We start from the raw sequence: 15819 nt of genomic DNA on the forward strand, positions 1-15819 counted from the left end.
AGAGCAGAGGGATTTTATACCCGATTTCTCTATTGCAGCATTAGAAGCTGAGAGGAGGAGAGGCAGCATGTGAGCTCCCTGCTGCAGCATGGTGGCTTTTGCTAGGTGAAGCTCAGGTAGTTTTTATGGATGGGCAGGGATTAATGATGCAGTTACTGAGCCAGCACAAGGAGTTCTCCCATCTCCTTCTCTTAGGATGCAGCACGCATCTTGGAACAGGGAAAAGGGGGCTGTCGTCTCCCTGCAGAGGGAAACCCAAAAACCACAGACAAGGCACCAAGCTCCCCTGCCCCTTGGCATGGCTGCCTGCCCTGGGTGGCCTCCCCAGGCCCCCCTTGCCAGGGCAGCACTGCCAGTGCTGGGAGCTGGGGGGCTTGGCAGTGGCGTAGCGTTGAGTGACGAAGGGACGTCGGCGCCAGGCGTGCGGGAGGAGCAGCAGCCCTGGCTCCCCGCTTGAAAGAAAACAGGTTCCCCTTTAAAGACTGTCCATGTGCTGATCCTCTGCATGTGTTCCATGCCTCCTTCCGCTTGGAGAAGTTGTGAGTCCGCTTGTCTGAGTGCGTTTTTCTTTTCTTTCTTAATTATTATTATTATTATTATTATTATTATTATTATTATTGTTACTTTATTTTTCTTTTCAGTCTCTTTAATTTCCTTATATATTTTCTCACTCCTGTTTTTCATTTATCTTCCTCTCTCCCCTCCCCTTCCCCATGACTGTATCCCCCTCTTCCTGTCCAGCCCGGCCCCGTTTCCCTCGCCTTCTCTCCTCTCCGTCAGCATGGTGGTGAAGTCCGTTGTGTAGATGAGTTGTGGTGTCTGCAGACCTGTAGGAGGGCACCCCTTCTCTGGTGTGCTCCCTGCTGTGACCAGCCCCTTCCTCCCTCCCTCCTGGCGGTGCCTTGGCAGCAGCAGCAGCCCTGGCCTGGGGCTGTCACCGTGGTGTTTCTCTGGCACCTCTTGTGCTGAAGGATCCCCAAGTGTTCCAGGATGGAGGCAGCAGCCTCGGAGCAGAGTGGGAATTCTGACTTGCAGGAGCCTCGTGTAGGAGAACTGAGCTCTTCATGTGAGGAGGATGAAGGGTTGAAGGACACGGTGGGCTCCTTTCAAGTGGATACTCTGCTTTATCCAAGTGGATGCTCTAACAAGCCCAAACCATTCCTGGATGTCAATGTCTTGGCTCAAGGAGAGGAGGAGACAGGGAGGGTGTGTTGAGACCTCCATGAGGTTAAATATATATAAATGTACGTATAGTATCCTTGAATCTCCTGGACCCTTCCTTTATATGGGTTCCCCTTCTGAGTGGAAAGAGGTCAGTGATGATTTCAGGGGTCTTCTCCCTTATATCTCTGCTTTGTACATGGAAGGACATTTGAAGAAGAGCAGCTGTGATGTGTGTTGGGCTGGATGCTTCTCCTCTACTTCCTTTTCCTGTCCTGAGACTCTTGGAGGTCCTTCAGTACCTTTGTGGGCTCTCCAGTACCTCCCAGTCCATGCACTCCAGACATGTGCTCATGCAGAAGGGTTTTCCTTTGAAGACTCGAGGAAAACTGCTGCTCCAGGTGTTGGTGGTGCCTCGCAGAAGGTTGCTGCCAGGAGTTCATGTGGGCTTCTCAAAGCTCCTTTGCTTGGCTCTATGCTGAAGTTTCCAGAAGAAGTTCGCCCACCTCCCTGAACATCTCATCTGTTGGTATTCAAGAGCTCCTTCATGCGTGGGCAGCTGCCCAATATGTGAACTCTGGGGGCAGGAAGAGGCTTTTGGCTGAGCTTAAAATGAAAATTAATTTGGAAGAATCGGCACCCTTTGAAGAGATAAAGGGTGGGTAGAGCAGATAAAATTTGGCTGCTGAGTAGCGTCGTTTTGTCCTCTGTATCTCTTCCTTGCCAGAGGTCAGACAGTATTTATGGTGACACATGGGTTCAGTGCACTCACTGTTTATGTTTGTGTGTATAAACACGAGTTCAATTACAGAGAACTAGTGGAAATGAGCTTCAGGCAATTTCCTCATAATCCCTCATGTAAATCTGTTTAATTTTGTCAGCATGCCACAACAGCTTCTTCTTAGAAAGAAAAAAGAGTGGAAAGAGCGAGAGACTTTTACAGGCTGAGCTTTAATAATAGTGGCAAAAGCTGTCTGGGTGGTGGGAAGAGGTGGTAGAAGGCAGATGCCGGTGGGCAGGATGGTGGCAGGATCACCGAGCTCGGTGCTGTCCAGGGCTTGGCACACCTGAACTCTGTGGGCGATGCAGCTGGAGCAGCTGAAGTCACCATTAGCCAAGTACCTGCAGGAATGCAACTCATGTGCACCCCACAGAATGTTGGCTATAAGTGGGAAAAGCCTGTCACTGGCCATTCAAGCAGGAATTGCTGCAGGGAATGCCACGCTGTGACCTGTGGGTCACTGTGGTCCTACCTTCAGCCAGCATGGTTGAGGCTCGGTTGGTTCAGCTCAGAGGATAGAGCTGCTGCTGGCAGCATCTCTCACAAGAGGCTGATTGCACTTGGGAAGGCGTTTGAGCTCTGCAAATGTAAACGTTGTCTTCTGGATGAGGAGAAGCTTGGATCCAGCCAGCGGGACTCCCAGCATGTCTATGAGCTGCTTCATCTTTGGCTGATGTGATGCTCTGCTGGGAGCTGGAACAGAGGCTCTCCAGGAATTCTCCGCACCCTGACGTCTCTGTTGCGTTGGAAAACATGAAAAGGAGCTTTTCTGTGCCCAGTGTTTGGGTTTCTGTTGCGTCTGCTGCGCCTCAGCTGCTTCTTCACCTCACGCTGCACTTCCCTGGGTGCTCTCCAGTGCTGCCAGCAGAACTGAGAAGCTTCGCAATCACACTCATCTTCAAAAAAACCCAAAAACCCTTCTGCTCCCCAAGGGGAAAAATCTCCTGGGAGCTCCTTGCCTGTGTGCTCCAGCTGAAATTTCAACGCTCTGGAGACCCTTGGGATGTCGGATGGGAAGCACTTCTGTCACACTGTGCTCTGCACACGTGGAGACCCATGGGGGAAAGCATGCAGGGTGTCTTCAGTGCCAGCCAGGCTCTCTCTGGACCCCAGGGGAGATGGGGAGCTCCAGACTCCCTGTGGGTGGGTGTACTCTGGTACCACAGCCCAGGAGTGCAGGGTCTGTGCTGCAGCCCATGTCCTCACCCTTCCCTGCTGCTCCTGCCAGCAGCCACGCTGTTTTTGCAATGCTGGATGGGGCACACATTGCTGACAGACAGGGGGACATCATCCTCAGTGGTTCTGTCCCCAAGCAGGAGTCTGAAGGCACTGATGTTGCCTTTTGCTGCCAGCTGAGGGGGCTCCTCCTGCCTTCCTGCTGCCCGTGGCTTGTGGTGTTTGCTGACCCCTGCTCTGCTCACAGATGGATGCAGGAGCTGCCATCAGCACTGTCCTCTGTGTGGCTCCTGTGACAAGGTTTGGTTGCTGACCTCTGGTGACCAAGTTGTCAGAGCAGAAGAGAGTCATCTCCTCCACTGAAGGGTGCCGGCAGGCTGGTTTAAATCTCCTTTCCTCACTGGAGCCTGGCTTAAAGTGTTGGCTTTATCACAGTGAAAGGTGCTTTGTGGAGGATTCCTGTCTTCTCTGGACACCTTGTCTGCAAGTGACTTGGGTTTATCCCAGATGGCCTCAGACTTCATCTGTGGCATTAGGAGTTTGTGACTCTTGGAGGGTCGTGGAAGTAAAATGGAGAGGGGGAAAGAGATGGGAATGCAGCAAGAAGGGGGGATGCTGTGATGTGTTATAGGTAAGAGCTGGACTGCCTGCTCTCCTAAGGAAAAGGTTTTCCTCTAATCCTCTGCTCTCTACAGCAGTCATGCTTTCCAGGCCTTGGATGGGAAAAACAGGTACAGTGAAGGAAATAAAACAAAAAAATCTCTTTGCAAAGGGGAGGATACTGCACCTTGAGCTGGTTCCTGTAGAAGAGTTCCTCAGGGGTTACAGCTGATAAACTATCCCTGGCACCTGCTGGCTCTCCTGCAGGAAGCACCCCTTTGCAAATGTCCTCCTTGTCCTTGCAATAAAACCTTGTCAGTGTTTCCATTTCCAGCTCCCAGCCTCTCGCTGTTCCAGGAGCAGACGCTCCTGTGCTGTTTCTGTTGTCGCTTCTCACAGGGACCTGGGAATGAGGTACCTCTCCCGGCTCTGTCGGTGTGTGCCCTCGGTGTCCCTGTCTGTCGTGTGGCCCCTGGTTTATCTGGCTGTGGGAGCAGGGCCAGCAGGATCCTGCCTCCCTGCTGTTTGTGGCACAGGTGTTGTCCGCCCCGGGTGGCTCGTGGTGCCCGTCTCGATGCTGCCGTGCCGCTTCTGCCTATCTCTTTCTCTTCTCTCTCCATCCCAAGGGGTTTCCTATCACTTCCCAGAAATGCCTTATCGGACATAGGATCTGCCCCGTCCTGTTTTGTCTAGCAGTGTTGGCATGGCAGGCAGGTGAGCTGGGGAATGCCCACGTTGGACGTGGCACCGGCCGGGTCGCGGTGCCGCTCGAAAACCTGGAGGAGACGTAGGGGCACAGCGGGGACGCCTCCCTTCCTCCATCCCGCGCTCTGGCACACCTGGCTGGCCCTGCTCCCTCGGCCCTGGGTTTCTCACCTCTTCCTTTTCCACGGCAGAGCCAGCTGGGATCGGCCGATCCCCCACCGGGGACGTCCAGAGGCCCGAGCGTGGCCGGGAGCCGCTGATGGCGCGTGTCTGCTTTTCCTTCCTAGAAAACGTCCATCTCCGCCCGGGGACGCTGCTGCACCTGAGAGGCTCGAAGCTCTGAAATACCAGCGGATAAAGAAGCCCAAAAAGTCATCCAAGGGCTCCTCGAAATCCAGAAAACAACCCAGTGAGTGCGAGGACCCCACAGTCCCCAACGGCATTCCCTGTGTCCTGCTGTGAGCAGAGCTTGGGCAGATCCCTGCCGGTTCCAGCGCTGGGGTTCTCCAAGCCCGTTCCTGGATGCTGCCCTTGTTCCCTGCCTCCCAAAGGGATGTCTCCCCGGGCTGCTTGCCTGCAGGTTGTCCCTCTTTTGCTCCTCCAAACCGAGTCCTTTCCATTCATATCCCATATTTAGTCATTTGTTTGGATTTTCAGTGTCAATTTCATTTTCCCTGATGCCCAGTGTTTTCCCTTCTTGCCACTCTGCGGGTTCAGGGCCAGGCTTGCTGTCACCTCCCTTTTTCAGCAAGCAAAGCGCTCTGCTCTGCCTGCTGCTGGCTCCAGTCCCATCTGCCTTCTCTCCCCCCTTCCCAGATGGCTCTGCCTCCCAGGTTCAGCACCCTCCCAGCTCTCAGGTACTGTCACCTGACGAAGCTGTCTGCCTCCGCAAGAAGAAGAGACACCCTCGTCAGGACCCCTTCGCCCGGCTCTCCGCGCTGAAGGACGACCTCTGCCACCGGCAGCTCCCTGAAGACCAGACAGCCATTCTCAACAGCGTGGACCACGATGACACCAGTGGACACGCCACCCTGCTCTAGCCTAGCGCCGGTCCCAGGAGGTTGAACAGGAGCGGTGGAGGGAGCTGGTGTCACACCACGGGGGGACGGAGGTGATGGGAAAGAGGGGGGGACACCCCTAAGCTGTCACCTCTCTGAGGGGTTCGGTGGCTCACGGCGGGGACGAGCTGGGGGGACCCGGGGGATGCTTTGGGGAGAATGCTTTGGGCTGGGTGTTCCTCAAATCCACTTCTCCCCCACCCCAAACAGTTTGGGTGGGGTGGGAAGGGGGGTGTTGCCCCTCGGTTTTGGAAAAGATCTCTAGGCTTCAAAGGCATGGATGGAGCTTTTGACATCTGCGTCGGCAGCGCGTGTTTAGGGGGAAAGTGTGGGATTGAGCAGCTGGCCCTCAATCGCCAGAAGAAGTTGAATGACACAGGGTGTAATTAAGTGACAAGAACCTAACAACCCAGGCGGGAACTGGTAATCCCATGAATCTGATTATGATAGAAACAAGACCAAATAATCCCAGGAAAGCTGTAATCATGAAAATCTCCCTGCCTCCCCCTTCCCAGCCTCCTTTGACGTGAAGGTAACAGCAGCAAAACCATCCGTGACATCTTTCCTTACCTATCTCTGAAAGGGAAAAGCCAGAAAGACCCTGAGCCTTCAAATCAATGTGAGAAATCACCATTTGTCTGTGTGCAAATGCACTTGAGCCTCGGTAACGTGTGCTTGATGCCGTGCGAGCGCGCAGGCACGGGGCTGATGTGATCTGAGGGTGTTTCCCCCTCCAGGTGTGGCGTGTGCCAGCTTTGATGAGGGTGGGTTTGATTAATCCTGCCCGACGCTCTGTGTATCTCAGGCAAATGTTCTTCAGCGCCGCGTGGTGATGTGATTTCTTACTGTGTGATGTTTAATCTCTGCCGATAACCGCAAAGCGGGGAGACGCGGGCGTGCGAGCGAGCGGGGTTCGGCTGCCTGGTCCCCAAAGCCTCCGTCTGCAGGTGCTGAGCCCCAGGGAGAGCATCTGGAAGTGCCCAGCTCTGCGGATGGACGTGGATGGCTCCGTGCAAAGCTAAGCCCAGCGTTTCGCGCCAGCTTAAAATGTGTTGCTGCTGGTTTCACCGTTTTTTCCCTTTTATCCTTCCTGCTCCAGCCTGGATGTGTCGGCTGTGACACCTGCCAGGGTTGTGTCCTCCCTTTGTCCCCTGTTCCCCTCAGTAATGCTGTTCTAACTCTTCACCAGAATGTATTTCCTCTTCAGAATAGGGTAGGTTTGGTGGCTGGTGGTTTTCTGGATTGCATAGGCCTTTTTTTTGGTTTGTTTTTAGCAGGCAAGGTGTAACCCGAGAACAGCCGGGCTCACTTTCCTGCTCTGCCTCCACTCTCTGACTGCGTGGCCTTGGGCAAGTCACTTGACCTCTCTGTGCCTCAGTTCTCCCATCTGTAAAATGGGGATAAGTCATATTTGAGCACTTTGGACAAGCACTTGGTGGCCTACAGACTGCAAGTGCTATGTAAATGCTTAGTGCTAATACCAAGCAATCCCTACCTTTAAAATATTTAGAGTTGGTTCTTTTTCCTTTTTTTGTTTGAAGTGGTAAAATCAACCACTGCATCCAGGTTTGCACAGTTCTTCCTCTGCGGTAAAGTGCTAAACCCTCCAGCCTGCCTGGGAATAAAACACCGAGTGTTTCATGTGGATATTCTTGCTTTGAGTGGATTCAGGCTGTAGAAGAAGTGTCAGGAGAGCTGGAGAGCCTGCAGGCATGTTTTTAGCCCCAGGCTCTCTATTTGCATATGAAACTTTTGTTTATTCCCAGGTAGAATTGCCAAGAGATTCTCTGCAATCTCGCCTTTAATTCTGCTTTGCCTTGGTTTTTGCTCTTGCTGCTGGTTGAACCTCCAAGGGCTGAGATGTTTGGAGGAAGACGTGAGCTCTCGGTTGTGATCCGGCTCTCCGACCACGCCACGCTTTTAGGTCGGAGCCTGTTGATTGCTCTGCCTCCATATACCTGGTTTTCGAGGTTGTGCTTCCTTTCCCAGCAGGATGCTCGGGAACCTGTGGCCACCAAAAGCAGAGCACCGTGTCTTTTCCAATCTCCAGGCCCTAAGTAAGGTTTGAACCACTGGACAATGAATCCTCTAAATCGATAACCAGATATTTCTGAGCTTTAACAACTTTCTCAAACCATCACCAGGTTTGTCTTGGGAAGGAGGGAGGGTCTGGCAGAAATGCCCCTCTCTTTCCAGCCTGCACCAGGGCTTTTTATTGACATGACGAGTGACCTGACGTAAGAACCTCAACTCTCAGAGTGAGAACTCAACCTTGCTAACAGTATGACTGCGAATTTCTTTTCTTTGGGTGTGTTTTTAGGGTTTTTCCCTAGAACCTGCTCGGATCTGAATTGATTTAATGCCATTCTCCCGCTCGGCAGCGGGGAAAACTCTGCCTGGCTTGGCCAACTTCAGCTCGCCGGTCACTCCAGCCGGGCTGCTCCTGATGGACAGGTGACCCTTGGGGCCGGGGGAGGCATGGAGGCTCTGTGCTGCCCGTGCTGTGGCAAACTTGCTCTTCCTTTTGCTCTCATTGCCTCAGCCTCTGGAACAGAGGGTTGCTTTTCCATTTGAGTGCTTTCCAAACGATTTACGACACCCGTTCGGATGGGCCAGGCGCTGTCTTCAGGCTCTTGAGGTTTCTACCTCAGGACTATGCCCCATCCCATCTTAAGGAGCTCTAGAGGACTTGGAGTGCAGGGCAGGTTGACGGAGCATGCTGGCTTGCTGGGTCAGTCTTTTGAGATTTGTTTTCCTTTTGCAGGTGTTTTGAGCCACTGGGCTTTTCATGGTCTTCGACCTTTAGAGGCTGGAGCTGCAGCCCTCTCTCTTTCAGCCGTGTACCTGCCACGCTGCTGGAGTGGGAAATCCCGCCCGGGCGCCTCGTGGAAGCAGCTCCTCCCTAAAACCATCCTTAACTCCTTTCCCTGCTAGACCGAGTTACCTTCCGATAGACTCGGGCCGTGCTTTGGCTGACTGGCTCGCCTCTTGCTTTGGCAACCTCCTCGCTTCTCCCAGCCCTCTGGTTTCCATGCCCTTCAGGGTTGCTCCTCTCTCCTTCCGCGGACCTGGAAACATCGAAGCCGTGTCAGACGATGCCAAACACTTCCCCCATTTCACCCCCGTTTGAACTCCGTGTCGCTTTGGTGGTTTGCAAACACAGCTGCTGTCGCTGCTGCTGCTGCTTCTTCATTTCTTTTTTTTTTTTTTTTCCTCTCCTTTCATGCTGCAAAATATATCTTGATTTTTATCTTCCTGGGCCAAACTCTCTTATTTTCTAAGCTGGTCTGAGGTAGATGGCTCTTTCTGTACCAGTAACTGTACAATTCCTCCTTGCACATTGTGAACATGATGTTCCATTAGGTCCCTTGGCAAATCCTGGCCCACAGTGAAAAAATTCCTCTGAATCACAAGGATAATGTCCCTGGGCTCTGCTGAGGTGTCAGTGCAGGGTGCCAGCCCAGTTTTGGGGGGTCCTTGCTGATGCTTCTCCCTGTGAGGTGGCCATGGTGGGGATGCTCCAGCACTGGTTTCATGCTGCCTTGGGGGTTGCAGGATTGGGGCACCATGAGCTGGGGGAGGTGACATGGAGAGGTGGGTACAGGATGCCACTGGGATCCTGTGGAAAAGGGATGCTCCTGGGGTGCTGTCCCTTGCAGTCCAACAAAGAACAGACAGGGGAAAAGGGCAGGGAAAGTGCTTTGCCTGCTTTTCCAGCAGGACTTGCTGAGCTTTCATCCACGTGTTCTAAGGTGACTTTGTTGTGCAGCGTTGCTGTGAAGGAAAATGCAAGTTAATGTAAGGAGGGGAGAGGGAGCATTCAGGGCTCGTTTGTGGGGCCCCGTTTCTGTGCCTGCCACTAACAGCACCCACAGGCACAGGGAGTGATGAGTTTGTGGGCTGGGGGAGCTGCAAGGTCCCAGGGTCCCTTCCCAGTCTGAACCTGCATGGTTTGCAGTCTGCCCCCTGAGCTGGGAGGTCTCTGTGAGCCCCCAGGGTGTCTGTGCCAGCAGGGGCTGCTTTTCCTGGGAGGATTCTCCTTCCTGCTCCCCTGTGTCGGTCACCTGTGACCTGGAGGCTGCTTTGGGGCACTGGGGGACTCCAGGCTGTTCATCTGGTGTTTGTCACCTTGTCAGCTGGCTCAGTGCCACCCGCTTTGGAGGGAGGCTGGAGGTGATGCTGTTTGGAGATATAAATGTAACAGGAATATAAAGGGAATAACAGCTTGCTGTACCTGCCTCTGGGAGTGTTGAGGACACTGGATTTGGGCTCAGCAGCCCAGGCACGGTCCTGGAAGGGCTTAGTCATGTCTGGTGGCATCCGGACATGACACACATTCCAGACTCATTGCTGCTCCCACCTTGCTGTCTGTATTAGGACAAAATACGCCTGGCATTTTGGTTTCTCTTCCTGCTTTAGGCAGTGACGTAGATTTGGGAGTTCTCGGAGTTTTGGGTTGGTTTCAGCTGTAGCTCTTGTCTGGAGGTATTTTTCCACGAGGCTGGACCTTCAGGGATTTCCACACGTCCCACATGGGCTCGCTGCAGCCCCAGACTGAAGTCAGGGCTTTTTTGAAAGGAAATCTTCACAAGGAAATGGAGTAAAACCCACTGTACATATGAGATATAAATAGGTAGAGAAGCATAGGACAAAGCTAGATAGGTTTGCAGAATTCAGTAGATTTGCATGTCGGGGTATGTGTGTGTCTAGGGGAGAGTTTAGAGCCGTGCTGGAGCGGGGGATGAGGATGGGCTAAGCGGGGAAGGGGCTGGGAGCAGCTGCAGCCTGAGGGGAATTTGGGGATGGAGAGGCGTGAGCTGCGCTGTGGCCCTGCTGCACACAACAGATCGCTCTGTTTCATTATTTCATCCCCAGTTTTTAGCTTTGCTTTGTTCATTGTCTGTGACTCACCCCTGGGCCGTGAGATGGAGGAGCAGGAGGGGACAGGTCCTGTGCTCTGCGTGTCCGAGGCACGTGGGGTGTGACACGGGACGTGACATGGGAGGGGGATGTCACGTTGCCTCATCTCTGGTGCCATCGCTTAAAGCAAAAGCTGCACCACTCAAAAACCCTTCCCTCAAGTCCCTCTAGATGCTGCTCTCTGGTTACTCGTGTGAAAGCATTTTGCTTTGCGTCTGTTCTTCCCAGAGAAGAGTGAGTCAGAAGGGATGAAAGAGGGATACAGCTAAATTTGTCCCCTGAGCTGAGGAATGCAGCACTGGCTGTGCCAGCCAGCCCTAGCAGTGCCTCCTGGGAGGGACAAGATGTTCTTGACAGTGTCTTTTTATTTCAAACCTCATTAGCAGGACTTTGAGGATCTGAGGCAGAGAGGGGATTTGGTCACCAGTGATGCCAGAGCTGGTACTGACCCCAGGGGCAGCTGGATTCAGGCTGGATTCTCACTCCTCTCCCAGAGCCATCCCTGTGCTGTCTGGGCACGGGGTAGCCCTTGCAGAAAGCAGGGTATTTACTCCCATTTCGCCCCTTCAGCTTAATTTTGTTGGGTTTTTCTTTCTGTTTCTGAGTATCTTGACTCCTCTCTGCCTGTGTTTGTGGGAAGGAGAGGTGGGAAGTGCAGTTGTTCCTGTTAGAGATCTGTCAGGGAACGCTTGATCCAGGAACTGAGGGCTGGGAAGCAGCGACCAGATTTGGCAACACTGGTGCCAGCAAGAGAAGAAACTTAATATTGCACCCAATTTCCATCAGTTGGCACATCCCCAAGCAGGGAGGACCAGTGTGGTTGTGGGAGGGGACTGGAGATGGGAGCCTGTTGCCCTGCCTGGGTGACTGGGATGAGAGGGAGCCGTGTTTGCCCGTTTTCTCCAATTTTTGGTGTTTTTGGCACAGCTGGCTGAGCTCTTTTCCTCGGCAGCAGGATGAGCATCCCCAGTCCTGGGGGTCTGGCCGACTTTTGATACGTGCATGGATGGAGGAAGGACCTGGGGAGGGGGTGGGCAGAGAAAGGAGGGGCAGAGGGGCTGGTCCAGGCTCGGGGGTGTTGGCTGAGGCACGCATGCACTGTAGAAGTAGCTAAGGATTTTTGTTCTGGTTGCAGTGGGGTGGGAAATGCAGGATGGAGGGGCTGGCATCCCTCATGGAGGACAGTTTGCCCAGATTTTATATTTACCATCAAAGTGACACTTTCTCTCCCAGGAGGGCTTTTATTCTTGTTCTCCTGAGATTGCAGGGCTGCAAAAGAGGGTGCCCATCTTCCTGGGTCTGAAAGCTCCTCAGATTTCCACCCACTCCCCCCCCAGCACTTAGATTAAAATAAAACACACAAAAAAAAAGAGACTTGAGCAATGAACCCCAGTATCTCTATCTAAAGAAACGATATTGGTGTATCGAAACCGCATTGTATATAAAATTAAACAAATATATATTTACTCTCTATTTTAGAAGGGGGGGAGAATAAATATTTAAAATAATTCGTTAGTAATAGGTGTCAGAAACTTCTGTGCAGCATGAGAGAGGCTGTCAGAGGTGGGGAGAGTCTCAACAGCAGGAGCAGAGCGAGTATTTTTACATTATATTGCGCTTCAGCTTCTCTGCTTCTCCATCCACCTATAAATAGACAAAAAATATATATACAAATATATATATATATATATAAAATTATATATATCTAAGTCACATAGCTGTTTTATTTTTGTATCCATGCCTAGTGCTGTTTGAGCAATACGGTGGCGAGGGAGAGGAGGGCTGGGCCAGGCTGGGGGGCTTGCAGTGCTCCGGGGGATCCACCCGCTCTGGCCCCAGCATCACCACTGTTTGCTGTTTCAATAGGGAAAAAACACTAAAAATGGAAAAAATCCTGGGATGGGGAAGCCTGGGCTCGCTGCCAGCTTGCCCAGGGCCGTGGCGAGGTGGTGTTTCCACTGAGGGCTGTCTTGGGCTTTTTTTTTCTCAGAGAAAAAAGACAAATTTCAGCTCTGAGGGCGCTCGGGGAGCATTGGGCAGCTGCAGCCTGGGGGTGGCACAGGATGGGGACACGCTCTGGGGACAAGGTCCCCATGCTGCTGCCTCCCTGGTCACCTGTCCTCTCTGCCCTCATAAACCTCGAGGGTTTCTGGAACCCTCCTGCAGCTGGTGGAGCCCCTCAGAGCCACCCAGGTGGCCACAGTGGCGCTCTCCAGGTCCCTGCACCCGGCTGGAGCGGGGAACCTTCTCCACAGGGAATGTCAGGACCTCTCCAGGAGAGTCCCAGGGCTTGCTGCTGCTGTGGGGCTGCTGGGGCCACTGGGGCAGGATGTGGGGCTCTGCCTGCCTGGGTGGGTGGGATGTGAAGCTCTCTCTGCCTGGATGGATGGGATGTGGGGCTCTCCCTGTCCCCCTGGATGGGATGAGGGGCTCTCCCTGTCCCTCTGCATGGGATGAGGGGCTCTTCCTGTCCCTCTGGATGGGATGTGGGGCTCTCCCTGTCCCTCTGGATGGGATGTGGGGCTCTCCCTCTGGTTGGGATGAGGGGCTCTCCCTGTCCTATGGATGGGATGAGGGACTCTCCCTGTCCCTCTGCATGGGATGAGGGGCTCTCCCTGTCCCCCTGGATGGGATCTGGGGCTCTCCCTGTCCCCCTGGATGGGATGAGGGGCTCTCCCTGTCCCTCTGCATGGGATGAGGGGCTCTCCCTGTCCCCCTGGTTGGGATGTGGTGCTCTCCCTGTCCCTCTGGATGGGATGTGGGGCTCTCCCTCTGGTTGGGATGAGGGGCTCTCCCTGTCCTATGGATGGGATGAGGGGCTCTCCCTGTCCTATGGATGGGATGAGGGGCTCTCCCTGTCCTATGGATGGGATGAGGGGCTCTCCCTGTCCTATGGATGGGATGAGGGGCTCTCCCTGTCCCCCTGGTTGGGATGTGGTGCTCTCCCTGTCCCTCTGGATGGGATGTGGGGCTCTCCCTGTCCCAATGGGTGAGTGGCATCGAGCCCTGGCATGGTGAGGGATGTGCTGGGGATATTTGGGGTTTTTCCTGCAGGGCAGTATGGACCCGCCGGATTCCTGCCCCCTTCCCCCTGGGCTGTGGGGGGACGAGCCAGTTTGGGACTGAGCAATGCCAGGGAGCTGCAAACCACCCCTCTGCCTTTGCTGGGGCACGATTTGGGGATTGTCTTTGGGCAGTGGCGATCAGGGCTTCGCTCCCTTCCGTCTGTGTCCCACAATCCTGGGCTCTGGGGGGGCCCAGGTGCTGTTGTTTGGGCTCAGATGTCCCTGAGGGGATGGTGGCACAGCCCTGGAGTGCTTACACCCCTCCAGAGGCAGGGAGAGGTCCCTCAGCGTGTCATGCCATGTCCCCATGGCTGAGCACTCCCCGGAGCTGGCCCCTCGCAGCGGCCCCGTGTCCTCTGTAGGTGTCACCTGTATTTTCCATGATATTTCTCTCTCTTCTTCGTCGGGTCGGGGGGGCTGGGGTGGGGGATGTTTCTAATATCCAGCCGAGATTTGTTCAGCACCAATTCTTGATATCGAAGCAAAGCATGTTTGGTGGGACTAACTTGCATTTATTAGCGGTAAATACATAAGTGAGTCTTTTATATGTTAAAAAAAAAAAAAAAAAAGGGAAAAAAAAAAAAAAAAAAAAAAAAAAGGATGTCAGGAGAAAGAGAAGGGATGAGATTTCTCACCACTCGGTGTCCGGGCTGGGGGGCTGCCTTTCCCCCCACCGGTGGGGCTTTGGGTATTGCTGGGGGTGGGCAGGGGGGCAGGCAGCTTTCTCCTTTCCCCATCTCCCCTGGAATCACTTACAGAAAAAAAACAGGCAAAGGAAAGCTAGAAATGTTTACAAAGCACACTTCCCACAGTACCGTTAACCCTCTGGATGCCAAACAGACACATCAGGAGCTGCCCCTCCCTGCGCTCAGGGGCGGTGGCTCCCACAGCATCGTCCTGCTTCCCGTGGTTTCTTTGGTTTGGTTTTTTTTGGACACCATCCCCGCTGCCTCCATCCGCGTGCACCTGCCCGGAGCTTGCTGTCCAGGGGGGCTTTGCTTCTGCCCCCTCCCAGGCTCTCCCTGCTCGGCTGGGAGCTCTGGGAAGCGCCTGTCTCTGCTCGGGAGGTTCTGGCTCTGAGATGCTGGCACTCACTCCTTGCCCTCCCAGATGCACTTTAAGGCCAAACTTTCCTTTTTTTCCTCTCTGGGGCTGACACAGAGCAGGCAGGGGATGCTCCCGTGGCCCCAGGGGGTGCAGGACCTTCCACACATCTGTGCAGGCTCCGGTCCCTTGGCATTCCCCGTGTGGGGAAGCCCTTTGGAAATCCTGGGAGTGCCCACGTTGCCATAAGGTTCATCCTTTGGGCATTAGGGGATCACACCTGTACTCCAGCTCCTCGGGGAGCAGCCCTGGATCCCTCCAGGAGCATCTTCAGCTCTCCAGTGGGAGCATCCCTGGCTCTCCGGGGGAGCCCAGACTTTTTAATCCCCTTTTAATAGGTTTGTAGACTCTCTGAACCCTCGTAGACCTCCATAGGTAGCTCTTGATTTAATCCTCTCCTAACCCCATAGTGTTTTCCCCTAAGGCAGGATTTTCTTCTGGACCCAACGCATCCCTGGTTGCGTAAAACAATTTTTTCCTCTTTGTAAGAAGAATTTCTTGCCTCTGGATATAAAGACTAGACCATCCAACCTCGTTTCCATCTCTTGAATGTCGAGTATTACGATGTATAACACACGTTAGGGTGCTCTTTGGTGCTGTTTCAATGGTAACCAGTGGAACTGACTTTTTTAAATAACAATAACAATAAAAGAAACTTTAGTGCCGCTGGTTCCATAACGTTCGTTGTCGTGACTTTTTTTTTTTTTTTCTCTTTCTTTGGAAGTTCTGTTAGGTTTTTTTTTTAATTCTTTTTTAGTTTTTACTAAACAGTGAGTAGCGATCAGCTGCCGGGTTTCTGTGGTGTTGATTTTAGTGACTGGTGGCTGCTGTGAGCTGGGCGGGCTGCGTCACAATTTAGTGGGATTTGGGATCAAGTTGCATCATTTTGGAACTGCACACAGCAAAACGAGCATTTGATGGGAGCCCAGACGGCAACTAGAGGGTTAATTTTTGAACTTTCAGGTATGTTCCTCAGAAGAAAATAATAATAATTAAAAAAAATAAAAAAAAAAAGAGAAGAGAAACAAAACACTATTTTTTCAGTAAGCTTTTTTTTTCTGTAAACGATTTACAAATAAATCTGACATGATGGTGCTGTACCAAAGCCTTATACGAAACTTATTCCGCTCTCTCTATAATCTCTCTGTATCTGTATTGTTGCTCTCGGCCTCCGCCAAGGCCAGGAAATGCCAGCAGGAGGGACCGATGGCCACGCTCGGCATCGGCATCCCTGGAATTCCCCGGGATG

The 15819-nt window shown here is 53.1% G+C and overlaps 1 protein-coding gene across 10 annotated transcripts in view; it reads left to right on the forward strand.

Moving 5' to 3' along the window:
- Nucleotides 1-12924, forward strand: part of IGSF9B (immunoglobulin superfamily member 9B) — a 47535-nt gene extending 34611 nt beyond the window's left edge. For 2 of the 10 annotated variants that reach the window (XM_039722079.1, XM_039722080.1), the window contains exons 19-20: nucleotides 4711-4832; nucleotides 5240-12924. In XM_039722079.1, coding sequence (XP_039578013.1) covers nucleotides 4711-4832; nucleotides 5240-5463 — 346 coding nt within the window. In that variant the 3' untranslated portion in view covers nucleotides 5464-12924. The other 8 variants (XM_039722077.1, XM_039722078.1, XR_005628983.1 and 5 more) reach the window with 7 other exon arrangements.
- Nucleotides 12925-15819: the final 2895 nt, after the last annotated feature.

Source organism: Passer montanus, unplaced genomic scaffold (assembly GCF_014805655.1).
Source record: "Passer montanus isolate IOZ18808 unplaced genomic scaffold, ASM1480565v1 scaffold47, whole genome shotgun sequence".
NCBI classification, from domain to species: Eukaryota; Metazoa; Chordata; class Aves; order Passeriformes; family Passeridae; genus Passer; species Passer montanus.